The following is a 16,958-nucleotide window of genomic DNA, read 5'->3' as shown; positions in this document are numbered from 1 at the left end:
GTAGGTTCCTTGTACTTACAGCTCACATGTTCACTTGTCTTCGTATATAAAGTGTAAACAGTAAACTATAATTTGCGTGTGCAAGCGCGAAAAAATACACGTAAGTAATGTGGTAATTTGCTGGAAGTAAATGGTCATTTCCGTTGGCGTATCTCCAATGCCAGACCCGTACACGTTGCACTCGCTGATAATGGCGTAATGCAACTCGAAAATTACTCGAACTCGGTATTTTTTATGTCACACGATGTAACACAACTTAAAGTTTCTGTTCCTAGTTCTTGTCTATCTATAATCTGAAACGTCATGTCATTTATTTTTATACCCGCGTGGACTCGGATGATTGTGCTGGTCCTATATAGCCTATTCTTACTCGTAATTGTAGCGAAGAAATGACCCCATGATTCGGTCATACCACGTACTCCATTATTATGATGATGGATAATTAACGGGTTTATTTGATCTTCATATAAACGGAGGAATGGAATATTCTGCTCGCTTTTGCAAGGTCGTCATAGGCCATAGGACGTCGCAATGTGGTCTCGATGTCGACCAAATCACGTTCGCAGTTTTTATTCGTACGTGCCGAGGAAGCTGACTGACGAACCGTGGTTCCTTTTTATATTTTTCAAATGGATGCTCTCTTTTTCCATGTTTTTTCTAAGGTGTGGGTGTATTTAAACGATGTATTATCTTGTTAGTGTACCTCGAAAAACCTAGGTAGGTCTAGGTACCTAGTTTTCTGTATGTGGAACTCTGAAAGTGAAAAGTTCACTAATATACCTGGAATACTTAGCAACGTACTCTCGCAGGAAATTAATTGAAATGCGCCATTGTTATGGATCGAAGCTGGTTTTACGTTTTCTTTCTAATACAATAAAAGAATAAGCAAACGATGACTCTCTTTATTCGTCTATCTTCGGACTATGCGGATGAGGATGACCATTGTACGTGTTATTCAACTAGACACGCAGATGAGAGAATACAAAATTAGCTATAGGTACCCGATATCCTCGGTCCTCCTATGGTTTGCCTATAGTTGGATATACTGCCTCGAGCCCATACAGCAGCGCTTGCAATCGATGCGATGAATTTTTAAACGTAAATTCATAATGCAGGTTGTAGAGAAGTAACTAGACCTGTAATTGCAATAAGAGTAACGGTGCATTGGCTAATTGGTGCTTTGGCGAAGAAGGTATATCTGCGGATTTTGCGCGGCAATGGTGTAATTTATGATGCAGTGTAAGTTGTCGGAAGTGTAGGTCTGGGTGCTCGGTCGATGTTAATGGTTGGTGCTTAGATGGAGCAGAGTAGATCTATCGTCGTTATGTGGTCGTAGAAGATGTGACGCCCTTCCTATGAAATGAGTTGTGAGAAAAGTCGATCTTGGTAGGAGACTCGAACTGAAAAAGAATGGTTGTATTTTTGTTGGTTTTGGGGTGAGCTGCAGATGTGAAGGTTACCGAAATAAAATCATTTTTGGATGATGCAATAACAGGCTGTTTGGTTGTCATGAAAATTATGGAGTGGATGATTATATTATTGGTGGAAACGTTCGCACCTGTTACATTGTTTGCATGATTACCAGAAGTTCTCGTGACCGAAATTTTAGCTTCCCTTTACTTTTTGATAAAATTTAGGAACCGTTATTTTCCTCTCAGAATTCTCAAAAATTGTTTGTTCCCATCCTGACACTGCCCTTCCAAAATTAAGCTTCTCCATTCCAATTCAATTTGAATCCTGCAGTCACATTTTGATTTATCTGTGATTTTCGAATTTCTCCTAAGGTACAAAAATTGGTTAGAGTGATTGAGAATTTCATTTTCAAAGATCACTGTTGCAGTGAATTCCATGATGCATTTTTCCTGATTTTAAATTTTAGCATAAAAATGATAAAATTGGTCGTTCATCTGCCAAAATGTTCTATCAGGTTATCAAAGTCATCAAAAAGTCATCATTTTTGGCCAAAAATTGAACGCAATCACCAAAAATTAACCAAATGTTCTCAAAATTGAAAGATTATTTTTGTCAAAAATACAAAAATTATTTTTAGATTGACGTCTCATTTGCTGAAAAAAGCCATAAATTGGTGAAAAAAGCCATAAATTGGTGAAAAAAGCATCTTAATTAAGCCAAATTGTGCTAAAATTGCTTGCAAATTTGTTGAAATGTCAAAAAAATTATTTAAAGTGGCTGAAAATTGATGAAACATAATAATAAATTTGGCAAAACACCCCAATAATGCTCAGTTATGGAAAAAAATTGTGCAAAATTACGAAAAATAGTTCAAGTATCGAAATGAAAATAAAATCGTGAAAAAAATCACAAAAAAAAGTAAACGAACCCCGTAAAATTGTCATTAGAAATAACTTGAAACTTATCGAGAATTGATAGAATTTCAGTGATGGTAGCGTCATCAACTCTGAAAAAAAAAGTTAAAAATCCTGACCTGATGGAATTTTTTCATTATTTTTTCACATCAGTGATCAGTGCGAAAAATTCTACATATAAAAATCACCCATCAAGTTGAATTTGAAACCTACGTAATTTTTAGAAAAGGTCGTCCAAAAATGAAAATTTGGTTATCCGAAAGTCATAAAAAGGTCATCCATTTTCATTTTGTCGAATTTTAATAGACACCTTGATCTCTCTTTACGATTGGAAAAAGTTGTATTCTGTATGAAATTGACCTCCCAAAACCAATCCATGTTCATCGGGCTCACAATTGAGCTGGCTGTATTCTCCCCTCCCTCTCCTTTTTTGCGTCAGAATTTTTTATGCAATATGGTTGTCGTTTCCAGATGATTAGAACCTGTTGAGCCCGAATATGATGTGAAATCTTCAATTAGAGTGCCCCAAATTTTAAATAGGGAGATAAGTAGATATATCTGTCGAATGGAAGGCCCAATGGACTTGGGGTACTACAATCGAAAATTCTACATCATATTCTTGTTCAGAAAGTTCGTTTTCTGACCCAAAAAAAAGAGGGATGGGGAGAAGGAGTGTTGCAGTCTATTTTAGGATTCAATGGATTTATTGCATCTTGGTGATTGTTTTTTTATGACTTTAGTACGTGGTGTTGGGCTTCGTCGATTCTTTTCATGATCGTTTTTTTGCCCAATTCGACCATTTTCCCATTTCAAACTCAACATTTAGGGAATTAGAAAACTATAGATCTTACTGCAGATTTCAAATGGATTCTAAACATGGCGAACTTTGCTTCGGAAATATTAAACTTTCAACAGTATGGTTTCGAAAAAATGAATATCCATCCAAAAATATCGAAGAAACAGTTTTAGAAATCGATTAATATTTTGATACCCCCTAATATGGAATTAATATCAACACTCTTGACCTATCCTGATATTTCCTGATAGGTTTTGTTTTGAGTTTATCTTGGTACGTATTGCGTTTTGTTATTCCAAGTTCGCTGAATTATGTGCACTGTTGTTGATGGTTTTCTTCTTGTTTATGGTATTTCATCTTGTTTATTTATCAAATTAATTCAAATCACTCCGTATTTACGAATTAGAAGCTAAACAATTTTTTATATTCAGAGAGAATTGTCTAGAAAATGTTTCAATTTTTGGAAATCTCGTATAGTGAGTCCATTTTCCTTACGCAGCCTTTCCCTAATTTCGAGTTTTTTCAACTTGACTCTTCTATCGACTCGTCGAATTGAATTAATCGTAAATTGAAATACAATATTCTTCGTTGGTAAATCTTTGAAAATTGTTTATTATCTGTGATCATCAGACCATAACTCTTCAAAAGTATTTTCTTCCTAGGTAAGAGTGAATACGATACCTTTACCTATACTCGGTAAGCCCAAAACGAGAATTATGTAAAATATACCTATCATATCTCAAGGCTAAAATAAATAAAACTTATCGCAAAGCTGGCAACTCGTCTCTTAATTTCATAATAATTACGCTGTTTCTGTGTTTCAAGTTCAAGGTGACAGTTTTGTTGATATAATTTTTTGGTCAAGCAATCGTACAATCTTATAAACTACTTACTCGTAGTGCAATAATAAGTTCACTTTCAAGGTAAAAACGTTAGTTACAGTATAGTTTTACATTCATTTTTCACGAATGTTCAAATCATCTCATTACAATAGGTCCAGGTAACTTAGGTACTAGGTACGTACTTTGTATTCGTGAAACCTTGATAATAATATCATTTTCATTTTAACGTACGCTCCAGTTGCTTCATGCTAATGTACAATGTACATACGTAGGTACGTTTTACGTTTCTGTTTTTGTAAGGATTTTTTAAACTAAATGTTCTCTATGTGTTTGCATAATATTTTCAACCTTACTTGTAAGAGACGTTGCTGGAAACCTGAAAATGGAAGTGGGTATTTGAACCCCCCTGGAGTTGGTAAATCTTATTCTGAAAGCTTCAGCTTCCGCTGGCCCTCGCGTTAGAACTTAAATCTAATTTCGTCGCTATCGATTTTTAAAAAAAAAATATTTCATTATCAATACAATTCAAAAAACTTGGTCTGCCCCCTTCCCCCTCTCAAAAAAAGGATAAAATGACAAACAATTTACCTGACATAAAAATCGTTCGTTTTTTTCGAAAAACTTTGTCCCATTTTTTCCAAACTTTCAAGTGTGGATCTGACATTAGGTAATTATTCTTTTTTGAGAGGGTCGAGATGAACATGAGAGATCAATTGTGAACTTGATTCGTCAAATTTTTCAAATGCCATGGATAGTGTTGTATATGAATTAAACCTTGAACTTCGATTAATTGATTGTAATGAATCAATTTCGGCCGTCTACCAAACAGTCCCCAGGAGACCACAATTTTAAAAGTAGATCTGAAGGAAATTTATTGATTATAAATTGAATTTTCAACTTGTAATAACTTCGGTTCTTTTGAGGACAAACTTGAACTGAAAAAAATTATGTACTTCTCATTTCTTTGCATACATCTGCAGTTTATTATCCAACTTTCGTAGGGTTTATTACGTTACAGAATTTATTTAAAAAAGAAATCACGAGAAAACCTATCACAAATTCTACACGAGATGATCACGATCGTGGGCATTCCGCATTATCGCGACATTAATTAGTTGATTTATAATTCCTCATCGTTCGTAATTTATGAAATTAAATTAACCGCAGTAATTTATTCAGTTTTATTGTTAAGTGTATCTTATCTTACATTTGCATGTTCTCGTAATATTTTTTTTGCATGATAAAAAAAAGTATGTAATAAATGCTCAATCGAGATACCAAAATTGAAGATTAATTCATTTTGTTGTGTTTTTATCATAGGTCAGGGTTCTGTAGGCCCTACTTACCAGCTGACCGATTTCTCCAGCCAATTTCGCCTATTGGATAAAGTCAAAGATGGAAATCTGCTAAGCTGTCATTCTGGTGGAAGCCCACTCTCAAGTGAGAAACTTTAATTTTTTATAACGTTATCTCAAGTCTCTTCTTTCCTGTGCCAATTTTTTTTCTGAACGTAATTCTTATTAAGAATTTGAAAAAAACGTTTTGAGTCTGGTAGGCATGAAAACAGTTCGTATAGGATACGAACCTACTTATACCTAAAGCTCATAGCCTTTGAGAATAGGTATCACAATTTGCTAAAATATATACGTCGTCGTATTAAAGATGACGTTTTTATCGTATTTAAGCATTCGTGTTGAGTAAGTAATAATAATTTTTCATCAGATTTTCATCATGCTGAGAAACTATTATCACGAGACCGAGACGCACGTAGAAGGAAATACACAAAATGATTTTCCCCCTTCTTCGTTGTCTATCCTATCTTATACTTTTTCTCATACTTACCTTTTTTCCCTTCGTATGTATATTCTTCCTCATAATATGCATATAATTCACAGCTGCGTATATGTTTCGGTAAACAGGTGACGTGTAAATTGTTTTCAGCTCAATTACGTAGCCATTTTGAAAATATTTTTTCTTACATTCTACGTTTCATCTTTTACAACATGTAAATACTGTATGAGTATAAGACTTTCATCGGCGTTGTGGCTGTCATTCGGCATCATTATTTAGGTAGTCATCGTGTGGCATTGATAATGTCGAATCTGCGAGTGGGGGATTGTTGATGTTTACTGATCTGCTTATGAATGGGTTGGTTGGTTGATGGTGGTCAACAATCGATGTGCTTTGGTCACTGCTTAAATAGATCTCCATTGTTGATTGTATGGTTATTTTTAGTACATAATTACTGTTGGGTTGTGGCTCATGTGCTGTAGCTTTTGGAAGAAATTGATCATTTCTGTTGATAGTTGTTCAGATTTTCATCATTGAAGTCAATTCGTTTCTTTTTCTCATACCTATTTTGAAATTCGGGTCTTTCAGAAACCAGTCCGGTTCGAATGGCTCCAAGAGACAAAAATGAAAGAACCTGTTATAAATGGCATAGTTTTTGAAATCGGTAGGGAGGAAGTAGAGCTGAAAATTTGTGGCCATTCAAAAAAATTTTGGTCCTGACATTTTTTGGCATTTTTGTGCGTTTTCCTCAAGTTTGCTTGGAACGTCAGCAGCTCTGCGTCAACGTAAATTTTCCAAGACAAACTTTCGCTTTAATGGCTTCATTGTGCGCACTTGGTTAATCGCGTATATTTTATATTTTGCACGTTTTTAAATACTAAGTAATAAAAAGAAGACACGAAGATTTAAATTTACCGAATCGAACGATCGACGAATACAGTATGCAGCCAGTATATAACGGTACACGAAGGTCGTCGAGTTATACAAGATGCCGCTGCCTGCCGGCTCATAAACGTTTCTTCCGATTCGAAAATAAAACGACCTCGACGAAATTAAAAAGCTGAAATTGAATTTGAAATTGAAAGTACTCTACTCTCGTACGACAATTGGGTGTACGCGGGCTTAAAAATTAAAAAGGATGGAAATTAATGACCCCAGAGCAAAGTATCGTGGACCTAAATCTAGTCGTATGAGTACATAGGTGCATTTATATGGAACTCTTTTTGTTCGAAATTCACGAGTACAATGTACACAGAACCAATTGCGTATGCGAAATGTGCTCCTACGTCACCGCGGATATGAAATTGAAAAAAAATTGTCTAGTTTTGTGATTTAATGAAATGTTTAATTTTTTAAACGAACTTGAACCGGGACCGGCTCGCCGCGTTGCTTGAACGTAATTATATGTACGTCGAGCAGATGTCAGATAAATATGCACAGTAGTTTTTACCGAGTAAAAGTGCGTATTTGAAAATTTAAGTGCTCGGTGTTACGTACCTACCTACTCGTAGTACAGACACAGAGACAGAGGAATGAACGATTATCGCGATGTTCTTTATTTCCAATGGAAAGAACAATGAATCATTGTTTTATTTTTATGATCGAACAATTTGAAGTAATTACTAATTGAATGCGATATCGAAATATTGAAGATGTAAACCTACGAAGTACAATGTTTGATGATGAATTGATGATGGATGAAAAAACAAAGAGATCTTCTGTTTGGAGATGTGGAATGTGGTGCAGTGACTTTGAAATTGAAGTGCTTAGTTACATAGACCTACATTTTTGATTTTTCAGTAAAGGAGGTCGAATCTTGTTGAGAAGCTTGAAAAAGTCGAGGAGTTTTTTTTTCAAATTTCGAACTAGATCTAATGTTTTTGTTTATCAAGTCATGCTCAAACTTCATTTTCCGATAGAAATATTTTTTTGAATTGTGATGAATTATTTATAAATTTAAAAAATCATTTCCCTATATTTCACACGCTTACAGAATTGATCCAGAAAACCCGAATGTGTTCGGGAAGATTCTCGTGTTTTTTTTTGTGTGTGTGTGTGTGGGGGGGGGGGTAAAAATGACAACTGTGATGAAGTAATTTTTCTTTTGGTGGATGAAAAAAACATATCCTGGATTTTAACGAAAATTGGTGAGGAAGTTTACTTTGAGTGGGAAACCATCCAGAAAAATTTCAAGCCCTCTATTCGCACCGGAGACTAAACTAAGAGTCCTGAAATTGGGGTCACTTTTGAAAAAATGTTGTTTTTTAGACTTTTGGGTCGTGTAACTTTCTCTCCAATTTTCCTCGTGTCATAATCGTAGCATATCTTTATTTTTTGATCCAGCTTGTATGAAGGTGGGTCGTTTTCAATTTTTTTTTCAGATTTAATGCAGCATATAAAAAAAATCGTGAATAAATACCCTCAAAAAGACAATTTTTATTCCCCCCTCCTCCTCCGGCGATCGCTCAAAGTTGGAAAAAATTAAAGATTTTTGGTGTTCGAAATTTTTTTCATTTTTTTTTTTTTTAGTCAGGTAATGTTTTGACGTCCACTACACATAAATGTGCAGAATGAGATGTTCAGTTTTAAGGAAAGAACACTATAAAATTATAATTTTGAGAACTCTTGATTTTGACAAAAATGAAATTTAAGCTTTCCTTATACATACGTATGAAGAGCTCTATTCCAAAGTGGGTTAAGTCATTTCAAAAAAAGGCACGTTTTACGGAGATTTTTACTTCAAACGTGGGTTAAATGATCGATTTTTCAAAGTAAATTTCTCTACAACTAATTGTTCCATGTCCAAAGAAAGGAAAGGTGCACCGACCTTTGGAAACAGAACAAATTTCAGCATCAAAAACTTTAAACGCATTTTTTGGAGGAAAAAATGACTTAACCCACTTTGGAATAGAGCTCTTCATATGGTTCAAAGGTGTTGATATGGATATGGAAGTAATGAAAATACTGGAGACATCGAATGACCGCAATTGACCCCTCCACCCTTCTCAAAAAAAGAAGAAATGGAAGAAAAACATTTTGAAATATTTGAAATTAAATTGCTTAAAATTTGAGTTTTCGTCGTAAACATTAAACATTGAACGAAAATTTTTAAAAATTTTTCAACTTCTTGTTGAGATCTTTTGGTCTGGATTGTTTTCTGGGCTCCATCAAATTTTGAAAAATGAATTTTCAACTTTCTGAACCAAAATTTTGGAAATGAGTTGTATTTTTTTGTTTTCTCAAAATTGAAATTTTTTTCACCCCAACCTAATAAAATTTTTTGTCATGGGGATTTTCGGGTTTTAAAAAAATTCACTTTGAAATGAGGGTGAAGATTATTCTTAAAAATTGTATCTAAAACTTGAAATTTTCTCAAAAGAAAACATTTGTATTTTTGGAAGACTACTGATTTTTGTAGCGCAAATACAATATTTTTTTATATTAAAAATAAAGGTTTTGCTAATTTAATATAGCATTAAAATTTTTCCAGTTTTCAAAAATTTTAGATTTTCACTAAATTTTTGCAGAATTTTAGATAAAAAAATTACTTTTTTCAAATTGAAAATTCTCTGAATCCGCGATATCGTGATTCTTTTTATTATTTTTTTCAAATATTACAATCTATTTTTCAGTTTCACTCTTCTTTCGCATGAAAATGTTTCAAAATTCGCAGAATTTGCCTTAGACTCAATGAAAATAATTTTTGTATTAAAATTACAGAAAATTCATAGTAATGAAAAATCTTTCAAACGTTCTGCTCAATTTTCGCCTAGGTTATTAATTGTAATTAATTTGCCATTGTTTCCGATCACTTACCAACACCAAGAACTGATCGAGTAGGTAATCATTATAAGGAAAGATTTTCACTTTGGAGAAGCACTTACTTTAACTAGTTCGACCTTTCCAGGTAATTGACCATTCGAGTATAACCTATTTATTGTTAGGGACAACAAATAAACCATAGGTATAATAATAAAATTGCTATTCGTATTATTTCACTCGTTTAGCGTACACCTTGAAGATAATTCAAGCGATCGCGCCATCGTATCGTGGTGTTGGAACAGCACTTAATATTGATGATTACAAAAACCTTCTCGACGAACTATATGATGATGGTTTGTCGAAAAAGTCATTTTGTTTACCTGCGTAACCTTGGAGTTCAATACAGGTGGCGAAACCGAATATAAATTTATATTTGCATAGACGAAACCTAGTCTCCAATAATAGTCTCTGGTCTTCGCCCACGTGAATTTGATACACAAGTTACACACACACACCTCATCCATCTCAATCCCATTGTATGTATAGCCTGTATACTCGTGCTGAGACTGAGAATGCAATTCTCGATGCATGTAATGTAATCGAACATATACGAGTAATATAAATACTACACGCGTTGAATTATTCAAACCTCTTCTGCTGTCAGATGAGTAGGTACACATATATCTATCATATTTTCACGTTTGTATAGTGTAGATAAGTAATACTTGAGGAGAATATGGCGTGATATGTGTTGTCTACGTCAAAGCTGTACGTAAAGAAAAGAAAAACTCATAAACATTGATAAAAGAAGTTTGAAAAAAAAAAACAATAGATTGGGTGGAAGTTTTCTCAATGTCGATGCAGCATATCGGTCACAACTCGGCACAGATGTCCATACTCACACGTCTCACGAGACAATTTGTAATTTCACATGTGTTGAAATAAAGATTTGGTGGTTTTTTTTGGCAATTATAATCTTCATTCGACGAACAAATTCGTTTGCGTTTTATTTCAACTCGACTAGAGAGTAAAAATCACGCAGATGAGAATCTCTTGCATCAATTGACGTATAAAGTGCTACGTATGTTGTACTTAGAATCTAGATACATGTACGACAAAATTCGTAAGAATAATTTATAATACGCGCATTTTATATTATCATACGCGGAATATATGTAGACGATAAAAGTCAGCTTTTAAGCGTACATTTGGACAGAAATATCGTGTTGGCGAATTATTACTATATACAGACCCTCACAAAGAACTACCTAAAAAGACGCAGTGAATTTAAATTATTCACATTTTGTAGGTATACCTACGTGACGAAGGATAATTCGTTTCAATTTTTTTTTTCGCGTTTTTCCTAAAACTTGGTATTCGTAATCCAGTTCACGACCACGTGCGCGGGTGCGTACCTACCGTGAAAACAAATCGTAGACATTTGCGACGATTAATTGAAAACGACGCGATCGCGAAATTATGCTGAGCTGACGTCTGTTTTAATTAAATAACGCCATCGAGCTATAAGGATTGATATATCTGATTTCATATGCGTCCATCATCGCGTGCTGCTTCGAAAATGGCAAAATCATGTCGCGAAATTAATTCCCCCTGACACGATACTACGTTGAAATTCAATTTAAAATACGTAGCTGCGAAATTGCGATTGAAAATTTCCTAATTTCAAGATTTTTGCGGGCACGAATCGATTTTTTTAAAGGGTTTTCCGAGTAGGTATGTATAAGCTTTGATGGACGGAATTACGTTTGGGGTTGTTGGCACGTAATTGGATGAAAAATTTTCATTTTCGGGATGAAATGGAAATACGAGTTGAGTTTGAAAGTGATTTTTTTTTCGTCGATTACGACGTGATTACTTTTTTTGCAGACATACTTTTGGTCCCTACAGAACAATTTAAAAGTTCGTTGGATGCTCTGGAATTACCCTAAAATTGTCGTTTTTGGGTCTGTTGAACTGTTTTCTTACTTCCAAGTAAATGGATACATTAAGAATTTAAGATCAATCATCCCCCAAAACTTTTTTCTTTGAATAAACTTCAATTTTTCAAATTTTTCCTGTAATTTTCAAAATTGATACCCCGATAAGTAAGCAACATTGCTTGAGTCAGAGACCCAAAATTTATCCGCAGTCTTTTGAGGTCCCCTTGCAACAGAAAAAAAACTGTCAAGATCACCCACCTAAGTAGTGAAGTTTATATTCTGGTACTTCCTGAGCAATTTGAAATTCTCAATGAAAATTCAAAACTCGCTGGAGGCTCCAGAATGGTTCAGAAGAAGAGTTTTCGAGCTGGAGGGTTGAAACGAAATAATTGTTCATACTTCCAAGTTTCGTTTGAATAGAATAATACCTACTTTGCGAGGTTGTATAAAAGTTCATCCAAAAAATCCAAAATTGAACTTGAGCTTCCAGACTAATTCTGGTATACTCGTAATTCCTCGAATACTCATTTCCGGGAATTCTTTTTCTCCGAATTTAATTTACCCGAACGAAATATTGAACTCCTTTGTCAGAGTACAGTTTCCAATTTTTGAAAAATTTTCAAAAATTCAAATTTGGCTCATTTTTACCAAAAATCTAAAATTTGATCAACTTGAGGGAGAAAACTGAAATGTAGTTTATACTCTATTTTCAACCGCCTCAATCGATTAGTGATAGTCTAGTTTGACCTATTTTGGAGCCTTCAACAGATTTTTGGAATTTCTAATTTTGAAGAAATTGTGCATATGAAACAACTTAAATGAAATTCAGTTCGCTTCCTCCCTCTTATGAGCCTGGATTTGTCATCTTTATGGCCATTTCGGTCGATAAGGACCCACATTTCCAAATTCAGTTTCATACCGGTTCACTTCCAAACTTTTCTGCATTTTTTTTTTTTTTTGAATGAAAATGAAAATTTGTCTGTCGTTCATAAATGTATTTAGTTTGGATTATTCCCTATTTTTGAGTTCCTAAATTGATTGGAGGTGTTTGAGTACTACTAGAGACTACAGAAACCAGACCCCAGACAATTTTTCAATTTTTCTGTTCGCAAAAAAAATGGGGAAATGGGATATTGGATTCGGGCGAATGTTCGAGAGGAGGGAGGAGGGTCTTTGAACATTTATTCTTTCGAATTGGATATGATTTTTGAGGCCTTTGCAATAAAATAGTGGCTTATAGAACGGTTTTAAGCCTTAAAGGCACTTTTAGGATAAATCATTTCAGCGATTGGAAGAACTTGAAAAAAATATGATAAAATATGTTTCCCCGCCTCCGGATGCCTCACCTCTCCGTCTCTAAGCGGTATGAAAAACAGAGGGTTAATCAGCATGCTTCTTCAATGTAACCAGGCGAAAAATGATCGTAATCTAAAATCTTTAAAAGGTGTGAAACATCTTATAGTTTTTCTAGCTGATATTGATAATGAATAATGATACCAGTACACCTCTTCCCCTCCTAACCATACCCTGGAAAATGATCAAAAATTCAAAGTTTTAGATTTATGTTTTTTTTTAAATTGATTTTTTTCGCCAAATTCAGCATGATGGATATTTTTTTTAGTTATTCGGCAATTATTTCGCTTGCAAGTTTCAACTCTTTCGTGGTTGGAAAAAAATCTAAACACAATGGAATTTGAAAGTTTGAGAACTTGGAGTAGAAACGGAGGCGACGTTGAATCCTAAAATTTCCAAAATTGAAAAATTCAAAGCTTTAAAATGATTCTGTGTTGATTCTAAACATATTGACTGAATACAGGCAATATTTTATACAAAACAAAAAACGTTCACTTCAAAAAATACGACAATTTTTCATCCACTCGCAACCTATTCTACAAAAAATACACATGCTTGAGTGCATTTACACCGAGATGTTAGTCGTTTTTTGAGTTACCTTTTTCTTTTCGAAGCACCTACCTATGCTTATACTTTCCTTCCTACCTTTATATTGTATCACCTACCAACATTCATAAAAGCGATGGCGGTTACCATAGCAACGATTCATTAAGATTACAAGATCGTTGCCCGCAGCCCGCAGCGTTGCATAACTTACACTTCTGCATAGGTATCAGAAATCGAAGTGGATTCTTTTTCAAAAAAAGTTGTATGGGGTACCTGTTTCCCCTGTCTGGAAAACACAAAATCCATCCTGAAGTTTTGTGAATTCGCTTTTCATTCCTTTATTGATTTTAATTTACTTATTAAATTCGAAAAACGAACTCGAGCACCTGTAGGTATAACGTGAAAAATTTTGATTTTTCGAGGTTCTCTTTCGATTTTTCGAATTGAAATGAGAGATAGTGCACTTGCGAAAAACACCATAAATACGCCAAGTGCAACGTATTTATAAAACTTCTAAAGGTAGATTTTTCTGTTAAATAAACTAAAGAACTCGGTTTTATGTCTAAATAATATGACTATGTTGTGTGTATTGATTGAAGAGTAGGTAAGAGATAGAAGCTGTATGTGTACTCGAATGAATGGTACTCGTAGTGAGAGTTTATGGCACTGTTTACTAAGTACTTCTATAACCATCGATATTTATCTATGTATAGCTAAACTATCCATACTCTATATCTACAGCACATATGTATTATAGATGTGGTATGTTGGTAGAGAGATAGAGGTACACAAAATGTATCCTACTCGTATGTTTACGGCGGCACAGCAGCATGTTATGTACTTATGGAGATGGAAAGAAGGAGAGTTCTCCCATATAAACAACATTAAGTAATACTACACATCAACCAGAGAGGAAAGGAGTACCAAATTTGTGGTACGCAGATTCGTACGGTTGATAACAAAGACCGCGAACCGTATTATGAGTCTGTCTGTGTATCTCTAATATGTATTTCGTATTTCACTATGTACATATAAATACAGGGCACATATTCGTATACTCGCTCACAAATGCAGGAAGGGCATTGCTCGCTAGAACATTAACGCCATATCTCTGTGTTTCTGTTGCACGTTCACGATCACGTTGCTCGTATTTTGGCGAATTTTCTTCCCAATGTGCGCAAATTCGGATCACGGGTGTATTGAATATTCAAGGTCGTACACGAGTTTTGTACTAATGTGTTTCTGATGTGATATGGTATTTAGTCTGTGTATGAAGTCGAGGAAGTGGGATAGTTATGCCAAATCATCTGACATGTGTGTAAAGATGATCTTGACATGGAAACCAACAAAAGCAAATGTGTTGACTGAATTTATAGTGAAATTAAACTAGTCTGAATATTTTTTTTGCGAGTTTGAAATGAATCTTATTTCATTTGTTTGGCTGTGTGGTTTCTTTTGAAGGATCTGACGATTGTTTGTTCAATAATGTTAATGTGTTGAAAATTTTTGGTAAATTACTGATAGGTAATTATTTTTGATAAGTGAATTATTAATTGGTGGTAATTCTGGTAAATTATTGGTTAATTTGGTAAATTACTGGTAATTTTGGTAAATTATTGGTAATTTTGGTAAATTATTGGTAATTTTGGTAAATTATTGGTAATTTTGGTAAATTATTGGTAATTTTGGTAAATTATTGGTAATTTTGGTAAATTATTGGTAATTTTGGTAAATTATTGGTAATTTTGGTAAATTATTGGCAATTTTGTTAAATTACTGGTAATTTTGGAAAGTAACCGAGAGGCAATAATTTTTGGTAAATTACTGATTGGTGGTAATTTGTGGTAAATTACCGTTAATTTTTGGTAAATTACCAGTAATTTGGTAATAGCTGGCAAGTTAATAGTAATTTGATAATTTTGTGAATTCCTGGCTACCATTTGAAAAATTATTGAATTAATTTGGTAATAGCTGGCAAGTTGATAGTAATTTGATACTTTTGTAAATTCCTGGCTACCATTTGAAAAATCATTGAATTGTTTCAAAGTTCAAAATATCTTCAAACTTTCAAAAATAACTTTCTGACGTTTAGCCATAACTTTTTAAGCTTTGTTAAGTCCCATAGATTTCCTTTGAATGATATTCATCTCTGATTTGAAAAAAAAAACATACCTATCCATGATTCATCGAAGGATTCAATGCTTTCTCTCGCAGAAGATACTTTACCCCCCCCCCCCCCCGGGCCTCGTCAACATAATTTGTATCACTTTGAAAATCTCTTATTGTTGCATCTCGGATCAGGACATGGTGAATATCTTTAGAAAATCAAATAAAGAAGAGTTGCGATTTTTCATTTCATTCCAAATTACAATAATTTTCAACAAAGACCCACGCTTTGAAATTTTGAGTCGCCCTCCTCAATTTTTGTATTTTTACTCGATCTTAATATTTCAACATCCATTGCCCATTTTACGGCATTATTTTAATTTCGCGTGTATTTTTGTGTTACAGAATCGTGGGTCGATTTACACTCTCATTGTCTGCATAGCCCAGGCCGTGTGACACCTCCTTTCGTCTCAGCCGGTGAAGAATATTTAAGATTACTAAAAGAAGCCCAACGTGACAGTAACCAGTCCTCTGCAAGAATTTCTAGAGCATCTTCAAATGTAGCTTCTCTCAAAGGAAGGTAAGTGATCAAGATATTGTACTTATTTGCCTTGATAGCAGGCATAGCTTGTCGATTAGGTTAGTGGATTAGGTGTAGGAGTATAGGTATTCGTTTGTATGTACGTACATACGAGTATATTACGTCAAGTAGAACACCGTATATATTTCCATACCTACGTTCGCTAAATTCTTAAATATGTAGTAGGATGCCTTGCATTCACTTCTCGGCGAACGTAGGTAGCGTTTTAATAAGTCTCCAATGGGGATTCGAGTTATTTTTAACCCGATGTATGTAGGTATATGAACACGAGTTACTTCTAATAATAATAGATAAAACTAAATGAATTCTATTTATTTAACTCATTGGGAATCGAAACTCGACTCGTTGTACACAAGGAAACTGGTTGGTTGAGATTTTTCTCTCTCCAGCCACGATGCGTGGCTCGCCGACTATTTAGATCAACAAACCAGTAAACCAGTTTCCCCCGTGAAGAAGATCGACGATCGAGTGTATGAAACGCGACTTTGAGCACGTATGTACAGTTCGTACCTTTGACGCTACTCCGACTCGCGAGAAGCTGAGTCGTTGGATCATTGCTTTCACCTCTGTATGTATCCTCGAAATGCATAAAATTGTCCATTATGCGTATGCGGTGCTTATCACGTGACCAAATGGTACATAATACTCGTTAACCCAACGCCAGCCACTTTGTCTTCTTCCACTACGCGTATTTTAGTGCGGTAGGTTATTGCCCGCGCGATCGTAGCGACTGGTTTTCCAATAAGTATGGCGAATTAAACTAATCTGTTTGCAAACAATTTGTATAGATATAATCTTACTAGATCAGCAGGTTTAAGGAGAGTGATTTCACTCGCGACCGAACTGTTGGAAAAATTACGAAAGATGCGATGAAATGATTGCAGGGTATTTTTC

At 34.5% G+C, this 16,958-nt stretch overlaps 1 protein-coding gene across 2 annotated transcripts in view; it reads left to right on the top strand.

Annotated features, from left to right (window-relative positions):
- Positions 1-16,958, top strand: part of BNIP3 (BCL2 interacting protein 3) — a 52,976-nt gene that overhangs the window by 13,672 nt on the left and 22,346 nt on the right. The window contains exons 2-3 of one of the 2 annotated variants that reach the window (XM_065362493.1): positions 5,286-5,405; positions 15,869-16,043. In XM_065362493.1, coding sequence (XP_065218565.1) covers positions 5,286-5,405; positions 15,869-16,043 — 295 coding nt within the window. The remainder of the gene's footprint in view (positions 1-5,285; positions 5,406-15,868; positions 16,044-16,958) is intronic. The other variant, XM_065362494.1, reaches the window with a different exon arrangement.

This window comes from Planococcus citri, chromosome 4, assembly GCF_950023065.1.
Source record: "Planococcus citri chromosome 4, ihPlaCitr1.1, whole genome shotgun sequence".
Classification (NCBI taxonomy): Eukaryota; Metazoa; Arthropoda; class Insecta; order Hemiptera; family Pseudococcidae; genus Planococcus; species Planococcus citri.
Note: the sequence above shows the minus strand (reverse complement) of the source record. Positions and strands in the feature narration are given on the sequence as shown.